At 39.0% G+C, this 14657-nt stretch overlaps 1 protein-coding gene across 1 annotated transcript; it reads right to left on the bottom strand.

Annotated features, from left to right (window-relative positions):
• Positions 1-13102: 13102 nt before the first annotated feature.
• Positions 13103-14335, bottom strand: LOC114318640 (uncharacterized). Its single transcript, XM_082923516.1, has 2 exons — positions 14026-14335; positions 13103-13716 (listed from the first exon to the last, which is right to left on the bottom strand). Exons 1-2 carry the CDS (start codon positions 14333-14335, stop codon positions 13103-13105), a joined length of 924 nt encoding a protein of 307 aa, XP_082779642.1.
• Positions 14336-14657: the final 322 nt, after the last annotated feature.

Genomic DNA, 14657 nt, shown 5'->3' with positions numbered 1-14657 from the left:
GCAAAGAAAGCTAGTGAACCATGAGTTACACTACAACTATATGGAGCATATGAAGGCTCACCAAACCAGCCAAAAACAGAAGTATGCCATGCCAAGATATTCCCAAATAACCACTGAAACTCAGTCAATGCATGCAAGAATGATGGGCTCCTTTGAAAGGCCAATAAGGGGGTTGTTCTACACATGCATGATGGACACACACAATGGCAAAACCAACTCTGGACAGAGGTTCTGAGGGTCCTAAAACCCACTAAAAAGAGCCTGAAAGGGGTCTAGGAAACATGCAAATAAAGGCCCCTTTGAAAAGTGTTGAATGGGATTGTTCTACACATGCATCAAAGACACAAAATATGGAAAAATGGGCTCCGGACAGAGTCAAGGCAGACCTTAGAACTCACCAAATAGGGCCTGAAATGTGACTTCACAACATGCAAGTAGGAGCCCCTTTGGAAGGCCAACAAAGCTAGTAAAGAGAACAAGGGGTGAGAAGGTCACCCCTCTCTAATTTTAGGGCTCAAAAACACATCTAAGCCACTGAAAATCAAGGCCAATGCAAATGCTCAAATGCATGGCTCAAAGCATGAGGAAATGAAGCATGGAAGGGGTAGATGACCCCGAACAGAAAAAGTATCTTAAACAAATATGTTTATAAGCTCAAGAAAAAACTTTTTCCAGTTTATGTCGAGGTCCAAAAATTCTTGCAAGTATGGCTAAGCAATGAAGCAAAATAATGCAAAAAAAGGGAAAATAGAGGCTTACCCTTGTAAAGCCGACCCTCAGCAACTTCCGGACCAAGGTAACGAGCCTTCAACCTCTGAAAATCAGTTCCAAGGTGCTTGGATGGATGGTGGAGGTGTTGTGTTAGGAGGTGTAGTGCAAATGGCCAAGAATAATGGAGTTTTGGAGCTTGGAAGAGAGAGGTATGGAGGAAAGTGTATGTATGCTCTAACCAAAAGGTTCAACCCCAGAAATGGAAGAGGAGGCCTCCCTTTATAGAGAAGAGAGACCAAAGCTTCTCTAAGAAGCTTCAAACTAAGCTCAAAGATCCTCCATACACGTGTATGGAGGATCACTTCTGAGGCTTCCAGCTGGCACAGCTGGCTTACACTCAAAGAGACCAAAAAGCAAGAACCAGGCCGACAGTTAAGGTGGTCGGCCGACCAGGGGTCAAAAAGGTCAAGTTGAAAAGGTGGTCAGCCATACGAGATTAGTGGCCTCCTAGGTGAGTACAACACAGCTGTATGGTGGGAGACCAGAAATTGTGGCCCAGGAGTGAGAAAAACCAGCTTTCTAGCAAGATTCAAAAGGGTCAGGAAGAAAAGCTGGTCGGCCTACCCATATTGGTGGCCTTCCAGGTGAGTACAACACAATGGTGGTATGGGAAACCAGAAATTAAGGTCCAAAAGTGGGAAAAACCAGCTTTTTGTCAAGAAAATCGGCTGGAGGAGAGAGAAAATAATTTTCAAAAGAATTGCTGGTCTCTCACCATCCTACCACCTTCCTAACAATGAAAATAGGGTCCATACAAAAAATGAACCCTAACCGATGCAAAACGAGGGTTCGGGGGCCAAAACGCGCAGCCCGGGGCCCAAAACAGGCTGTTAGGTATCGGAAGTGGCGTGCGACCGCGAAGGTGGTCTCTCGGGCCACAGTGTCCCTCAAAAGAGAGGAAACAAGGTGTGTGCCAAAAACCGGAGCAAACAGAGGTAGTTAAGCGGTCCCGAATCGAGGCACACGACCGACGGCTCCGAAAATCGGAAACTGGTCTCCAAACGGGAAAAATGGCCTACGATCACGAAACGTAGCCTACAGCCACTCAGAGATGGTCTACGAGACCTCTCCCTCCCTTCGAGAAGAGAAAACAGAGAAAACAGGACCTGGTTCGCAAATCGAGGCAAAGCACAAAAGAGCCCTGAAGTCCGGAGGCAAGGCTCGCAGCCGAGACTCTGAAACCTCAGAACGAGCACAATATGCATCATCACCGAGCGCTCAGTTGGTGACGTCTGAGTCTTAAGGTCGGTAAAAAATGGGGTGTCTACACCTATGCGTCCGAATTACGTTCTGTCAGTTGTCAGATGTCCTATTTGTCATGGGGAAGCTGTCCGTGAGAATCACACGGTTGTTCGGGGGTTGTTTAGAATTTTCTCTCCCGAAATGCCCTTTTTCGACTAAGTTTAGGACATATTCGGCTCTAACTTTCGACCTATAGGTCCGAATTACGTTCTGTCAGTTGTTATAAGTCCTATTTGTCATGGGTATTCTATCCATGAGAGTCACACAGTCGTTCGGGTGGTGTTTAGAATTTTCGCCTCCAAAACACCATTTTTCGACTAAGTTTAGGTCATATTTGGCTCTAACTCTCTACCTGTGGGTTTGAATTACGTTCCGTCATTTGTCACAAGTCCTATTTGTCATGGGGAAGCTGTCCATGAGAGTCACACGGTCGTTCGGGTGCTGTTTAGAATTTTCGCCGCCAAAACGCCCTATTCGACTAAGTTTAGGACGTATTCGGCTCTAACTCTCTACCTATGCATCGAAATTACGTTCCGTCAGTTGTCAAATGTCCTATTTGTCATGGGGAAGCTGTCTGTGAGAGTCACACGATCGTTCGGGGGCTGTTTAGAATTTTCTCTCTCAAAACACCATTTTTCGACTAAGTTTAGGACGTATTCGGCTCTAACTCTCTTCCTATGGGTCTGAATTACGTTCCATCAGTTGTCACAAGTCCTATTTGTTATGGGGAAACTATCCGTGAGAGTCATACGGTCGTTCGGGTGGTGTTTAGAATTTTCGCCTTCAAAACACCTTTTTTCGACTAAGTTTAGGACGTATTTCATTCTAGCTCTCTACCTATGGGTTCGAATTACGTTCTTTCCTTTGTCATAAGTCCTATTTGTCATGGGAAAATTGTCCGTGAGAGTCACACGATCGTTCGGGTGCTGTTTAGAATTTTCGCTGCCAAAACGCCCTTTTTCGACTAAGTTTAGGACATATTCAGCTCTAACTCTTTACTTATGGGTCTGAATTACATTCTGTCAGCTGTCACAAGTCCTATTTGTCATGGGGAAGCTGTCTGTAAGAGTCACACGGTCGTTCGGGGGCTGTTTAGAATTTTCTCTCTTGAAACGCCATTTTTTGACTAAGTTTAGGATGTATTCGGCTCTAACTCTCTACCTATGGGTCTGAATTACGTTCCATCAGTTGTCACAAGTCCTATTTGTTATGGGGAAGCTATCCGTGAGAGTCACACGGTCGTTCGGGTGGTGTTTAGAATTTTCACCCCCAAAACGCCTTTTTTCGACTAAGTTTAGGACATATTTGGTTCTAACTATGGGTTCGAATTACGTTCTGTCCTTTGTCACAAGTCCTATTTGTCATGGGGAAACTGTCCATGAGAGTCACACGATCGTTCGGGTGCTGTTTAGAATTTTCGCCGACTAAGTTTAGGACATATTCGGCTCTAACTCTCTACTTATGGGTCCGAATTACGTTCCGTCAGTTGTCACAAGTCCTATTTGTCATCGGGAAGCTATCAGTGACAATCACACGGTTGTTCGGGGGCTATTTAGAATTTTCACCTCCTTAACACCCTTGTTTGAATAAATTTTAATAAAGAAAGTCACATAGGTTTGTCTCTAAGTATCCAATTTCTTTAATTTAACCTGATATCCAAGTACATTACAAAATATTCCTATTTCTTAGCAAATTTCATTTATTTTCTAGAATAGAATGGTGTGCACAATATGCCATAAAGCATTTTATTCATATTTTCTATATAGTTCTACCGAAAAGATAGAAAAACTTCTCAACCAGTTCGAGAAAATCCTACAAGACCAAATGTCACATATATAAGGAAACTACTACATCTAACCATCACTAACAGGTAATAATCAACAAAAAAGTAATGAACAAGCATTACTCAATAGTCAGTTAGAAAAGTGTCACATTGGTCAATCAAGAAACAAACACAAGAAGTAATTAAAAAAATTATAACTCAAGGTGAATGGAAAGTCAAATGTGGATCAATAGCTATGAAATTACAAAACCCCAACTTGAACCCAACAGGAATCCAATACTCACAGACATTAAGCTCATATCTTCAAAAAGGTTCATCAACAGTACTCCAGTCCTCCAAAAGCCAAATCTTTGAAGCATAAATATGTGTCTTTCACTTTGTATATTTGTAATACTTCATTCAATAGCAGAATTTGTGAATGTTGCAGCTTATTCTCAAAACAACAGAGGCAACCAACAGATTAGAGCAAACTGATACAGCCACAGATGAGCAAAAACAACAAACAAAACGCAGCCACTGAAGAGCTTAGCAGAACAACAAGACAGCTTCAGATTAAATTAGCAACTAATAGATTATATCATATTCTAAGCCACAAACAACAGACTACCAACAGTAGACAGTGCTGAGCAAACCAAAAGTTACCAGACTAGCACCATGATTAACACCACTGCTCCACATCTCCACAGCCACAATTCAATCAATGACTATTCCAAAACTTAATACACCAGAACCTTTTGCCCCTGCAGTGGCAAATTAAGACAGAATATAGCACAAAGACAGAGTGCAACAACTAATGCTCCAACACACAGGCACCTTCTAACTTCAATAGCAAAACCTGATTTGCCTCCAATTGAGAACCAGATTAGTTCTCTAGTTATTTAATTCTCACTTTCACAAAACTCAAACCAAAAGAAAGCTCCATAGTTAGGTTTTTTCCTTTCACTAAATGTTTAGAATATATCGAATTGTATGCTCAAGTAATCTTTACTGATATTTCGATAAAGCACCGAAAAAATGTTAAAATATTTATGCACTTACATGTTGGGTTTTTTTTTTTTGCTAATATAAGTTTGTAGACACCCCATTTTTGACCGCCCTTAAGAGTTAGGGGCCACTAATTGTTTACTTGGTGATGAAAGGTGTGCAGTGCAAAGGTTCGATTTCTTCGACAAGGAGGGAGTCAAATCCCAACCTTACACCCCATTTTTGAACTAAAACTATTTTTACCAAAGATTTTAGACCTTAAAACCCTCTCTTTAAAAACATTTTTGAAACAAAGTTCCTAAGATGTTCCGACGCTCGCATTTTGTTAAATGTTGCGCTTTTCGGTAAACCGAGCAAGGTCAAAGTGAAATGAATGAAAGAGAGGTGATCTCATTGAAATAATCTTTAAAACATCTTGTTTAGAGGTTTGGAGTTGAAGAAAAGATAAGGAGAGGGAAGAAACCAAGTTGGAGAAAAAGATGGGCATGAATCGTTAAGAGAGAGTTAAGCAGCCTTCACCAAATCAAGTCTATCCTTTTGTACACTTGGACTTAAGTTGTAAGGCCAACACTGTTGGAAAGAGGACATCTGAGGCTTCATTTTTCATTCAAGAATCTCCTCAAGCCGAGGCCAGATGAGGGAGATATGGCTGGTTGAAGTTAGACATCAATCTGGTTGGACCGAAACTGAGCAGTCTTCACTAAAAGAGGGATAAGGCATACATGGAATTTTGATGTGAGGATGCCACCATTGGAAAGCTTACTTCCGGGGCTTCAATTTAGACACAAGAATGACTTGAAAAGGAGTGCAGATGAATGCGTTATGCTCATTTCAAGTCAACAACCCAAGGTGTTAATCTTGTTGAATTACTTTAACTCCCCAACAAAAATGATTTATAAACACACAAATCTACCCTTTTGTTTCTACATTTGTCTTTTACCTTCTATCATAATTACTCTCTTATCCTTAACAATTTCAATCAATTATATATAGACTATATACCTTACACTAATGATGAGTTAAACATAATCTTTGTTGCACCATACAGATATATGAAATACCATCCTTATATAAATAAAATTACCATTATGTTATCAAGTTGGCATTAGTTTACCTCCTTTTTTAATTAATTTTTCTTTCATTGCATTTTAATAAATATTAAGACCAAGACATTGCTTTAATGCCAAAGAATAATATTTTTGCTACAATTTGAAGTAAAGTAATATCTGAATAACATTTGATACTTAAATGACAAGAAATTTGTGTATGTATGGAAATAATAATACAGACGTAGTACATCGGGAGAGATCCCTTTACGTCCAATGTGAAACCTTTTTAGTCTTACATTACATCGTTTCATAACTTTTTGGTAGATTCATATTTCATAAAATAAAACTGATCGTTCATGCATGCCAACTTTTAGGTTGATCAGAGATTAAAAGTTCTCTTATTATTCTCTTATTATCTAGATAGACCACCAAGTTAGAGTCATATTTTATTAGACAATACCAACATATATATATAGTTCATGATTTCTAATTGACCTTAATTTGGCAAACAAGATTAAAATAGAAGGAACATGTAATCTAACGATCAATTTTATTTATTTATGTCATTGGTCTATAACACTATATCTATAACCAAAAAAAAAAAGTAGCAATTCATGATATTTGTCTATTAATTTTAACAATATCATAACACAGTTAGCAGCAGAAAATGTACTAACATGGTAAGATAATAAGTTCTGATACTCAAAGAGACAGAATATGAACATTAGCAAACAAGGAATGTAATCAAACTACGTACAGGAAATGAAAGATACAAAACAACAGTCCACTTAGCCCAAGACAATGGCGTCACCTACCACACAAAATTCAAATATTTTAATTAACAACCTCATGTAGGGGGGCAAAAAAATTGAATCATAGAAAAGAAATTGCAGTAAATAGATAGAAGTAGAAGATAAATCACTTGCGGAAAAAAGAATAGATAGAGGTCGCATGTACAAGATAAGAATGTGAAGGAGCATGGTTAGTACAATTGAACCAACAAGCCACAGATTACTCCAGGGAGGGATAACACTAAAAATAAAGTACAGGTTAGTGGTTTTTATTTATTTTCCTTTTCAGTGTTTGAATAAACAAATTGTTTACATTTGGAACGGAGTCTAAGGATTTCAACATCTCAAATGCATTAAAATAGGCCAATTAAAAGGATGGAAGTGGACAATACATTCTGTACAAGTTCATTACTGTTACTAAATAGTTTAGAATTAGAACACCCCAGTCATGTCCCAAATTCTTGCTCAATCCAGCTTGAATTTGGGATTTCTGTGTAAAAATCAACACAAACCCTATACCAAGTGTGGGAAATCAACACAAAATTAACTCAAATTCAACACAAAATTAAACAAAAAAAAAATCATATAAAACCCTAGGGCAAGTGTGAGAAATGGAAAAACAGAGGAAGGTGGAGAGAGAGAGAGAGAGAGATGCACAGAGAGGGAGAGAGAGCTCCATCGACAGATAGAGATAGAGACTGAGAGTGACACATAGAGAGAGAGAGAGAGAGAGACCGAGAGCGACAAAGTGAGAGAAACATACCTGTGATTAAGTGGCTCTGGTGCTTTGCAAGTAGCGGTGGCGATGTGCAACGGTCTCTCTCACCGGTGGCCAACGACGGTGGTGAGCGGGGTGAGGCTTGGTAATGTCGAAAGAGAGAAATTTTTTTTGAGATAGTGTATATCGTGTGCGTGTGCGTGTGTGTGAGAAACAAACATATCGGGCGCCAAATTATATTGGTTTTCTTCTAAAAAGAAAATTCAACTTTTAGTGACTATTTCACATTTTAGTCGCCAAATAGTACTGAATAACGACAACCTGTTTTGCAGCCAAAAGATTACGTATTAGCGACTAATATATTGGTAGCCAAAACTATCTTTTGGCTACTAATTTTATTTTTCGTCGGCAAAAAGTAAATATACACCGACTAAATTGTTTAGTCACCAAAATGTGTAAACAATGTCCATTATATTTGGCGACTAAACTATATTTTTTTCTGCAAATCAGCTTGTTCTGCGACTAAACTTAGAATTAGTAGCATAAAATATTAACTTTTGGCGACTAATTTTTTTTAGTCGCCTATAACTATATATTTCGCAACTAAATTTTTTTTAGTCGCCAAAAAACAATGTATGTCGACTAAATTAAAATGGTAGCCAAAATTTGAACCTTTGGGGACTAAAAAAAATTAGTCGCCAAAAGGACTATTTTTGGCGACTAAATTTGTTTTGGTCGCCAATTTTGGTCGCCAAATATGTAAATTCTTGTAGTGTGGGCACCTATCAATCTATTTAAATAAAACCGACTACAACGAGTCACCAAATTCACAACATGCTTTACCCGGTGCAAACAGAAAGGAAGCAGAACCTATGTTAATGCGCCACGCTTTATCGGTCATTTTTCGGAAAGGAGTGGAACCTCCAACCACGCTTTACCGAGCGTGAACTGAAAGGGAGTGGAACCTCTGTCAATGCACCACGCTTTACCGATCACAAGTTAGAAGGAAATGGGTCCTTCACATTTCTCAATCATTCCTACAGCATTCAAACTTCACAAATAATCATCGACACATAATATGCATGACCTATTCATTAACAATCAACAACCTATAGTTCCCAAATAAAGCAAACAATTTTCATAACGTTCCACACTTGAAATATCATTAACACAATCTTGATTATACTCCAACAATCAAAACAACACACAACTCCCATAACTAATTTCCATAGATCTCCGACTCCTAACAAAAACTCGAGTTTCCATCTCTTCTAGGTCACATTCTTTACTTACAAAAGAATTCGTATAACTCAAAAGAAACATCAAGGTTGTATTGTTCAACATTATCAAATAATTAAAATTAGAACTTTTGATTTAATCTCTTTGAACATGTCATTTGTTTATTTACTAATTTAATTCACTAACTTTTATTGCACAACTCCATTTCATAAAAATCTTCTTAGATGTATTTTTCCTTTACATTAATTAAATTGGTTCAATAAATCATGAATCAACCATAAGCTTATTCCTCCAAAAAATTTTAAATTAACCAACAATTAGGGATTTTTTGTTCAAACCATCAAAATCATGTTCCATTAATCTCAGGTTCTTAAAATCAACATTAAAAATAAGGTTTGCTATTTGGATTCTAAACCCTAACTTACATTATATGCCTTTTGAAAATCTCTTCTCAAAATCATAATTTTATGCAATATGAGAATACCAACAAGTCTATATATAGCAAGGTATTGAAGAGAAATAAGGAAATCCCTAAATCTTGAAGCGAAGAGGAGAACCTGAAAAACTTAATGGCGACAAAACCACGAATTTCTTAGATCAAAATGAAGCCCTTGACGAGATCTATAATCTTTCTCAAAGGACCAAGGTAAGAAGATGTTTTTAAGTGAGTAGATTTGAAGATCGTGTGTTAAAAGCTTGAGTTTAGAGAGAGAGAGAGAGAGAGAGAGAGAGAGAGAGAGTTCTACAAAGTAGAGGAGAAAAAGAGAAAAGAAAAGATAAAGTGAATAAATGAGTAAGTGAGGACCCTATTTATAGTACTAGGTTAAAGTGAAATAAATTCCCAAAGTCAACCTAAAAGAATAAGTCAATCCCAAAAAGTAAGGCCCAAATAGTGACCTAAAAATATGAAAATTACTCGCAGGTGAAGACACCCAGAGCAATGGTGTCGACCCCAAGAAGCAATGTTGAAACACTATTGATTGCAATAGATAGGGTGTCGACCTTTGAACTAGTGGTGTCTACTCCAAAAAGCAATAACAAACCAAAAGCAAAGCAGCAAGGCAGTGTCGACACCAATAAGATTGGTGTTGACCCCAGAAGCAGAACCAAACAAGAAAAGAGAGAAGAACAGCAGATGTTGAACCTCAAGGAGCCTAGTGTCTACACTAGAACAAAATTTCTAAGTTCTCGATGAACTTTTCTTTTTTTGGATCGGAAAAAAGGAGACTTTATTGATGAATTATATGAAAAATTACATCAATAAAGAGGAGCTTGAAACTAAAACAAGCTCCAACCTCCTCATTGGTGAGAAACCAACGAGCAAAACAAACAGAGCAAAACACCAGAAAAACCAGAAAAATAAGGCACTACAACACCTAAAACCAGAACAAACAATACAACACTCCATTAGTCACCAATCATAATAGGCAGATCAGATTTGTTTAAACCAACACAGCAGCAAAATAGATCAAAACAGATCAGAGATCAGAGCAGCCCTTCAAGCACCAAAACAGAACAGGCAGATCAGATTTGCCTTGAGCTACATTACCCTGAATTACAACAGCCCAACAGTCATACCAAACACATTGCCTTGAACTACAGCAGCCCTGAAAGTTATTACCATGATAAAGGTAAGGGTAGGGAGGACATTGACAACTGCAGATACAAATGTTATTGATGTGTTCTTCAACCCCATGTAGTATAAGTTCTGATCAATTACTGGCAGTTACCATGGCTGTTTGATGCTGCCTTCATACACAGACTTCAAACAAGGGACACTATGTACTCTCTACACCAGCAGGAGCAGAACCAGTGCCAAAATAGCCTCAAACTGATATGAAATAGCAACATCATAGCAATACAAAGCAAACAGTTACTACCCCTACCTAAGCAGAGCAAACAGATCATAACCAGATCAGAACCAGCTGCCCTGCTATCCAATAGATTCCAGAGCAAACAGGTCCCACCTCCCAGTAAACCTCCCAGCAGCAAGCCTCACATTGATCTCCCAACAGACCTCTCACCAAAGCAAACCATATTCCAAAGAAATCAAGGTCAAACTGATGCAGACCACCCTCCACTCTCACACCAACGCAAACCACATTCCAGAGATTCAGACCACTCTCCAAAAAGCATGGAATTGGAACCAGTCCAGATCAGCAGACCTTACACCAATGCAAACCATTTTCCAATGCAAACCAGGCATGGCTTTCCAGAACCCCTAATGCCTCAGCCAACACCCCTAATGCAAAACCTTACCTGCTGCAGATTGTTCACAATATCAATTACTGAATAACCTAAGTAGAAAGAGCTAGCATCTTTGCTTCACATCGCAACTCGCACTTTAATGACCTCACACAACTCCTCAAAATTTGGATGAATGCCATTAAAGATACAATCATTTCTTAATTTCCAGATGGACCAAAGCACAGCCAGAGGCATGGCTTTCCAGAACACCCTCTCTTGTTTTTTCAGCCTTGTACCAGCCCACCAATCTAATAGACATTCACAGTATCAGGTTGAACCCACTGCAATCCCCACCATTTTAGCATATGTGACCAAACCTTCCAAACAAAAGGGCAAAGAAGAAGCACATGATTTACACTCTCCACTTCCTTATTGCAGAAAATGCAACTCACATTGGCCTCATCAGAGAGCACTCTAATTCGTTGCAAAAAGCTGGAAGTCTTTAGCCTTCCCTTCCATGCCAACCAACCAAAGAATTGAGCTCTAGGTGAAGAAACATCATTCCATAACAGATCTGAAACCTTACACACTGTACCTAAGGAATTATCGCACCACTTATAAGCAGAGGACACAGTGAAGTATCCTGATGGATCTGCTTTCCAATGCAAAGCATCAGCCATATTTTCCCTAAGGACTGGAGCATTACTCAACAGCAATTTCAACCTATTCAAATCCTCCACATCCCATTGAAAAAGTGATCTTCTAAAATTGAGGTTCCACTCCACCTCACTATTTCTTCTGATATGCATCACATTCACAGAATCAAACTTTTCCAAAGACAAGGAATAGAGCCTAGGGAAAACTTCCATCAAGCACACATTATTACACCATGTACCTCTCCAGAACATAGTGTTTTTCCCATCCCCAATCACTGGAGTAGAGTTTTCTTTAAAGAATTCCACCAGACCAGGTCTGGTTCTAGCAACACCCAAAATGTCAGCCCATATGCATGAGATCCTGGGGTTATCAACAGGTTCTGGACACCACCCTACACCCACCTGATTGTATTTGTTATCTATCACCTGTTTCCACAGAGCATTAGGTTCAGCTCCAAACCTCCACCACCATTTCAATAAGAGGCAATCATTCATAAGTCTAATACTTTTAACCCCTAGACCCCCCTGTTGTTTGCTTTTAGAAATCTTCTTCCATTTGACCAAATGTATTTTCCTACTGAAGCCATCCCCACCCCATAGAAAATTGGATTGAATTGACATAAATTCCTTAGCAACCCCTGCTGGCATTTTGAACAAAGATAAATAATAAATAGGTAAGCTAGACAACACAGATTTAATCAAAGTCACCCTACCCGCAAAAGAGAGGAATCTTCTCTTCCAAGAGGCAAGTCTTAGTTTGCATTTGGCTAACACTGGCTGCCAAGTCCTTTTTCTCCTTGGGTTTGCACCTAGAGGGAGTCCTAAGTACTTTAGGGGCAAACTTTGATGAAGACAATTGAACTTATTAGCAAATTCCTTGGATGCTTTATCTGTTAACCCAACTCCACACACCACACTCTTGTGGTAGTTAATTTTTAGTCCTGACAACACTTCAAAACATCTCAATATCCTCTTTAAGTTATTAACCTCCCAACAATGAGCTTCACAGAATAGAATTGTGTCATCTACAAATTGCAGATGGGAGATCCTAAAAGCACTTGAACCAACTGCTGCCCCTTTGATCCACCCCAACTGTTTTGCTCTTTCTAGCAGGATATTCAGGCCCTCAGCCACAATGTTAAAAAGGAAGGGGGATAGAGGGTCACCTTGTCTAAGACCCCTTTGCGGGCTAATTCTGAGGTTGGCGAACCATTTACCAAAATAGAAACTCCGGCTGATGAGACACATTCCCTCATCCAACTAATCCATTTAACCCCAAAGCCAAAATTTGAAAGCATAGTAAATAAGAAATTCCAATTGATTGAGTCATAAGCTCTTTCAAAGTCTAACTTTAGGACAAAGCCACTCTTTCTAATCTTCTTCCATCCATCCACAATCTCATTATTTATCAACACCCCATCTAAGATGTTTCTGCCCCCAATGAATGCTGATTATGCAACACTAATAATTCTAGACCGCACAGTTTTAATTCTGTTAGCTAATACTTTTGCCAAAATTTTATACAAAGAGCCAATGAGACTAATAGGCCGGTAATCATTCAAACCAGAGGGGTTCTCATTCTTCGCAATCAAAGCAACAAAAGAGCTATTAATACCTTTGACCAATTTTGTATTTTGATGGAATTCCTGCATGAATTGCAGCACATCTACCTTGATCACCTTTCAACACTTTTTAAACATCATAAGATTAAACCTATCAGGTCCAGGTGCTTTGTTTCCTTCACAACTATTAACTGCAGCTACAATCTTATTTTCTGAAAACTCAGCTTCCAAGAGCTCAACAGCTTCTCTATCCTCAATGGATACGAAAGGCCCAGATAGCCTTGGTCTATTACGCCATGGTTCAGTAAATTGGTTAATAAAATGCTGTTGAACTGCAGCCCTCACCTCCACACGATCCTCCTTAACAGTTCCATTGACTGCTATTGAGCACAGAGAATTTCTGACTCTCCTAGAGCTGTCCATAATGTGGAAAAATTTTGTGTTCCTATCCCCTTGTGTTGACCACTTGATTCTGGATTTTTGTATCCATGCCCATTCCACCATTTTACTTAGTTTCCAAGCCACGCCTTTAGGCTCTCTTCTTCTAGCTTGCTTTACCATAGATAATGGTCTTTCTTCAGCCCTTATATCTAGTGCATGAATCTCCTCTTCAACTTGATTAAGTTTATGCTCCACATCACCAAAGACTTCTTTAGCCCACTGCTTCAATGCCAGTTTTAGTATTTTGAGCTTCTGAAGACATTTGAAACCAGCCCAACCCACCACATTAGCTTCTAACCACGTATTTTCCACAAAAGATCTGAATTTAGGATGTAGGGTCCAAGCATTTAGAAATCGAAAAGGAGTTGGGGCCCAATCTCTCTAATCCTCTATCAACAAAATAGGACAGTGATCTGAGACCTTCTGAGGCAACCCCCAAAGCTTAAAATTAAACATTTGCAGCCATTCTGGACTAAGCAAGAACCTGTCAATTCAACTCCACTTCTCTCCCTCCTGAGAATTGCACCAAGTAAATTTTCTTCCCATCATTGGTAAATCGGCCACTTCAAGATTATCAATTAACTCATTAAACTCCCTCGTACCTTTATCTCGTCTAGAACACCCCTTTCTTTCTGATATACTCATGATCTCATTGAAGTCCCCTCCCAAGCACCAAGGTTTATTGTATACCAGCTTTAATCGAGCCAAGCTATCCCACACCACCTTTCTTCCCCCCATATCATTTGGACCATAAATATTTAAAATCACACACTCAAAACTATTATAGATAGTGCCTGATAAAATTATGAAGTTCTTGTTGCTGCAGCAATCAACCAGTTGAAATACTTCTGGGTTCCAGATGCATAATAGGCCACCAGTAGCTCCTGCTAAATCAACTGCCATGAAATCCATTTGTTCTCTGCCCCAGATTGATCTAACAAACTTTTCATCAATTGTGGAACAAACTTTTCATCAGTTGTTCTCAATGAACTTTTCGATTAAACCAAGCACGAATGAACAATCCTAACAAGTCTAAATCGAATTGTACTCCTCCAAAATGAAGATACAACCACCCCAAAGACTCCCATAATGAAAAATAAATGAATTAAATAGACTCTCCAATGACTTAAGGAACACAAGTGTTACAAGATGTACTTCATGGGTCTTGAGACATGCAAGTTTGTTCTCCGAGCGCAAATGTCATAATCTATAGGGCATTGATGCCTTTCTTTCA

This window comes from Camellia sinensis, chromosome 4, assembly GCF_055761805.1.
Source record: "Camellia sinensis isolate YWXY chromosome 4, ASM5576180v1, whole genome shotgun sequence".
Lineage (NCBI taxonomy): Eukaryota > Viridiplantae > Streptophyta > Magnoliopsida > Ericales > Theaceae > Camellia > Camellia sinensis.
This window is presented reverse-complemented; position numbering and strand designations above follow the sequence as displayed.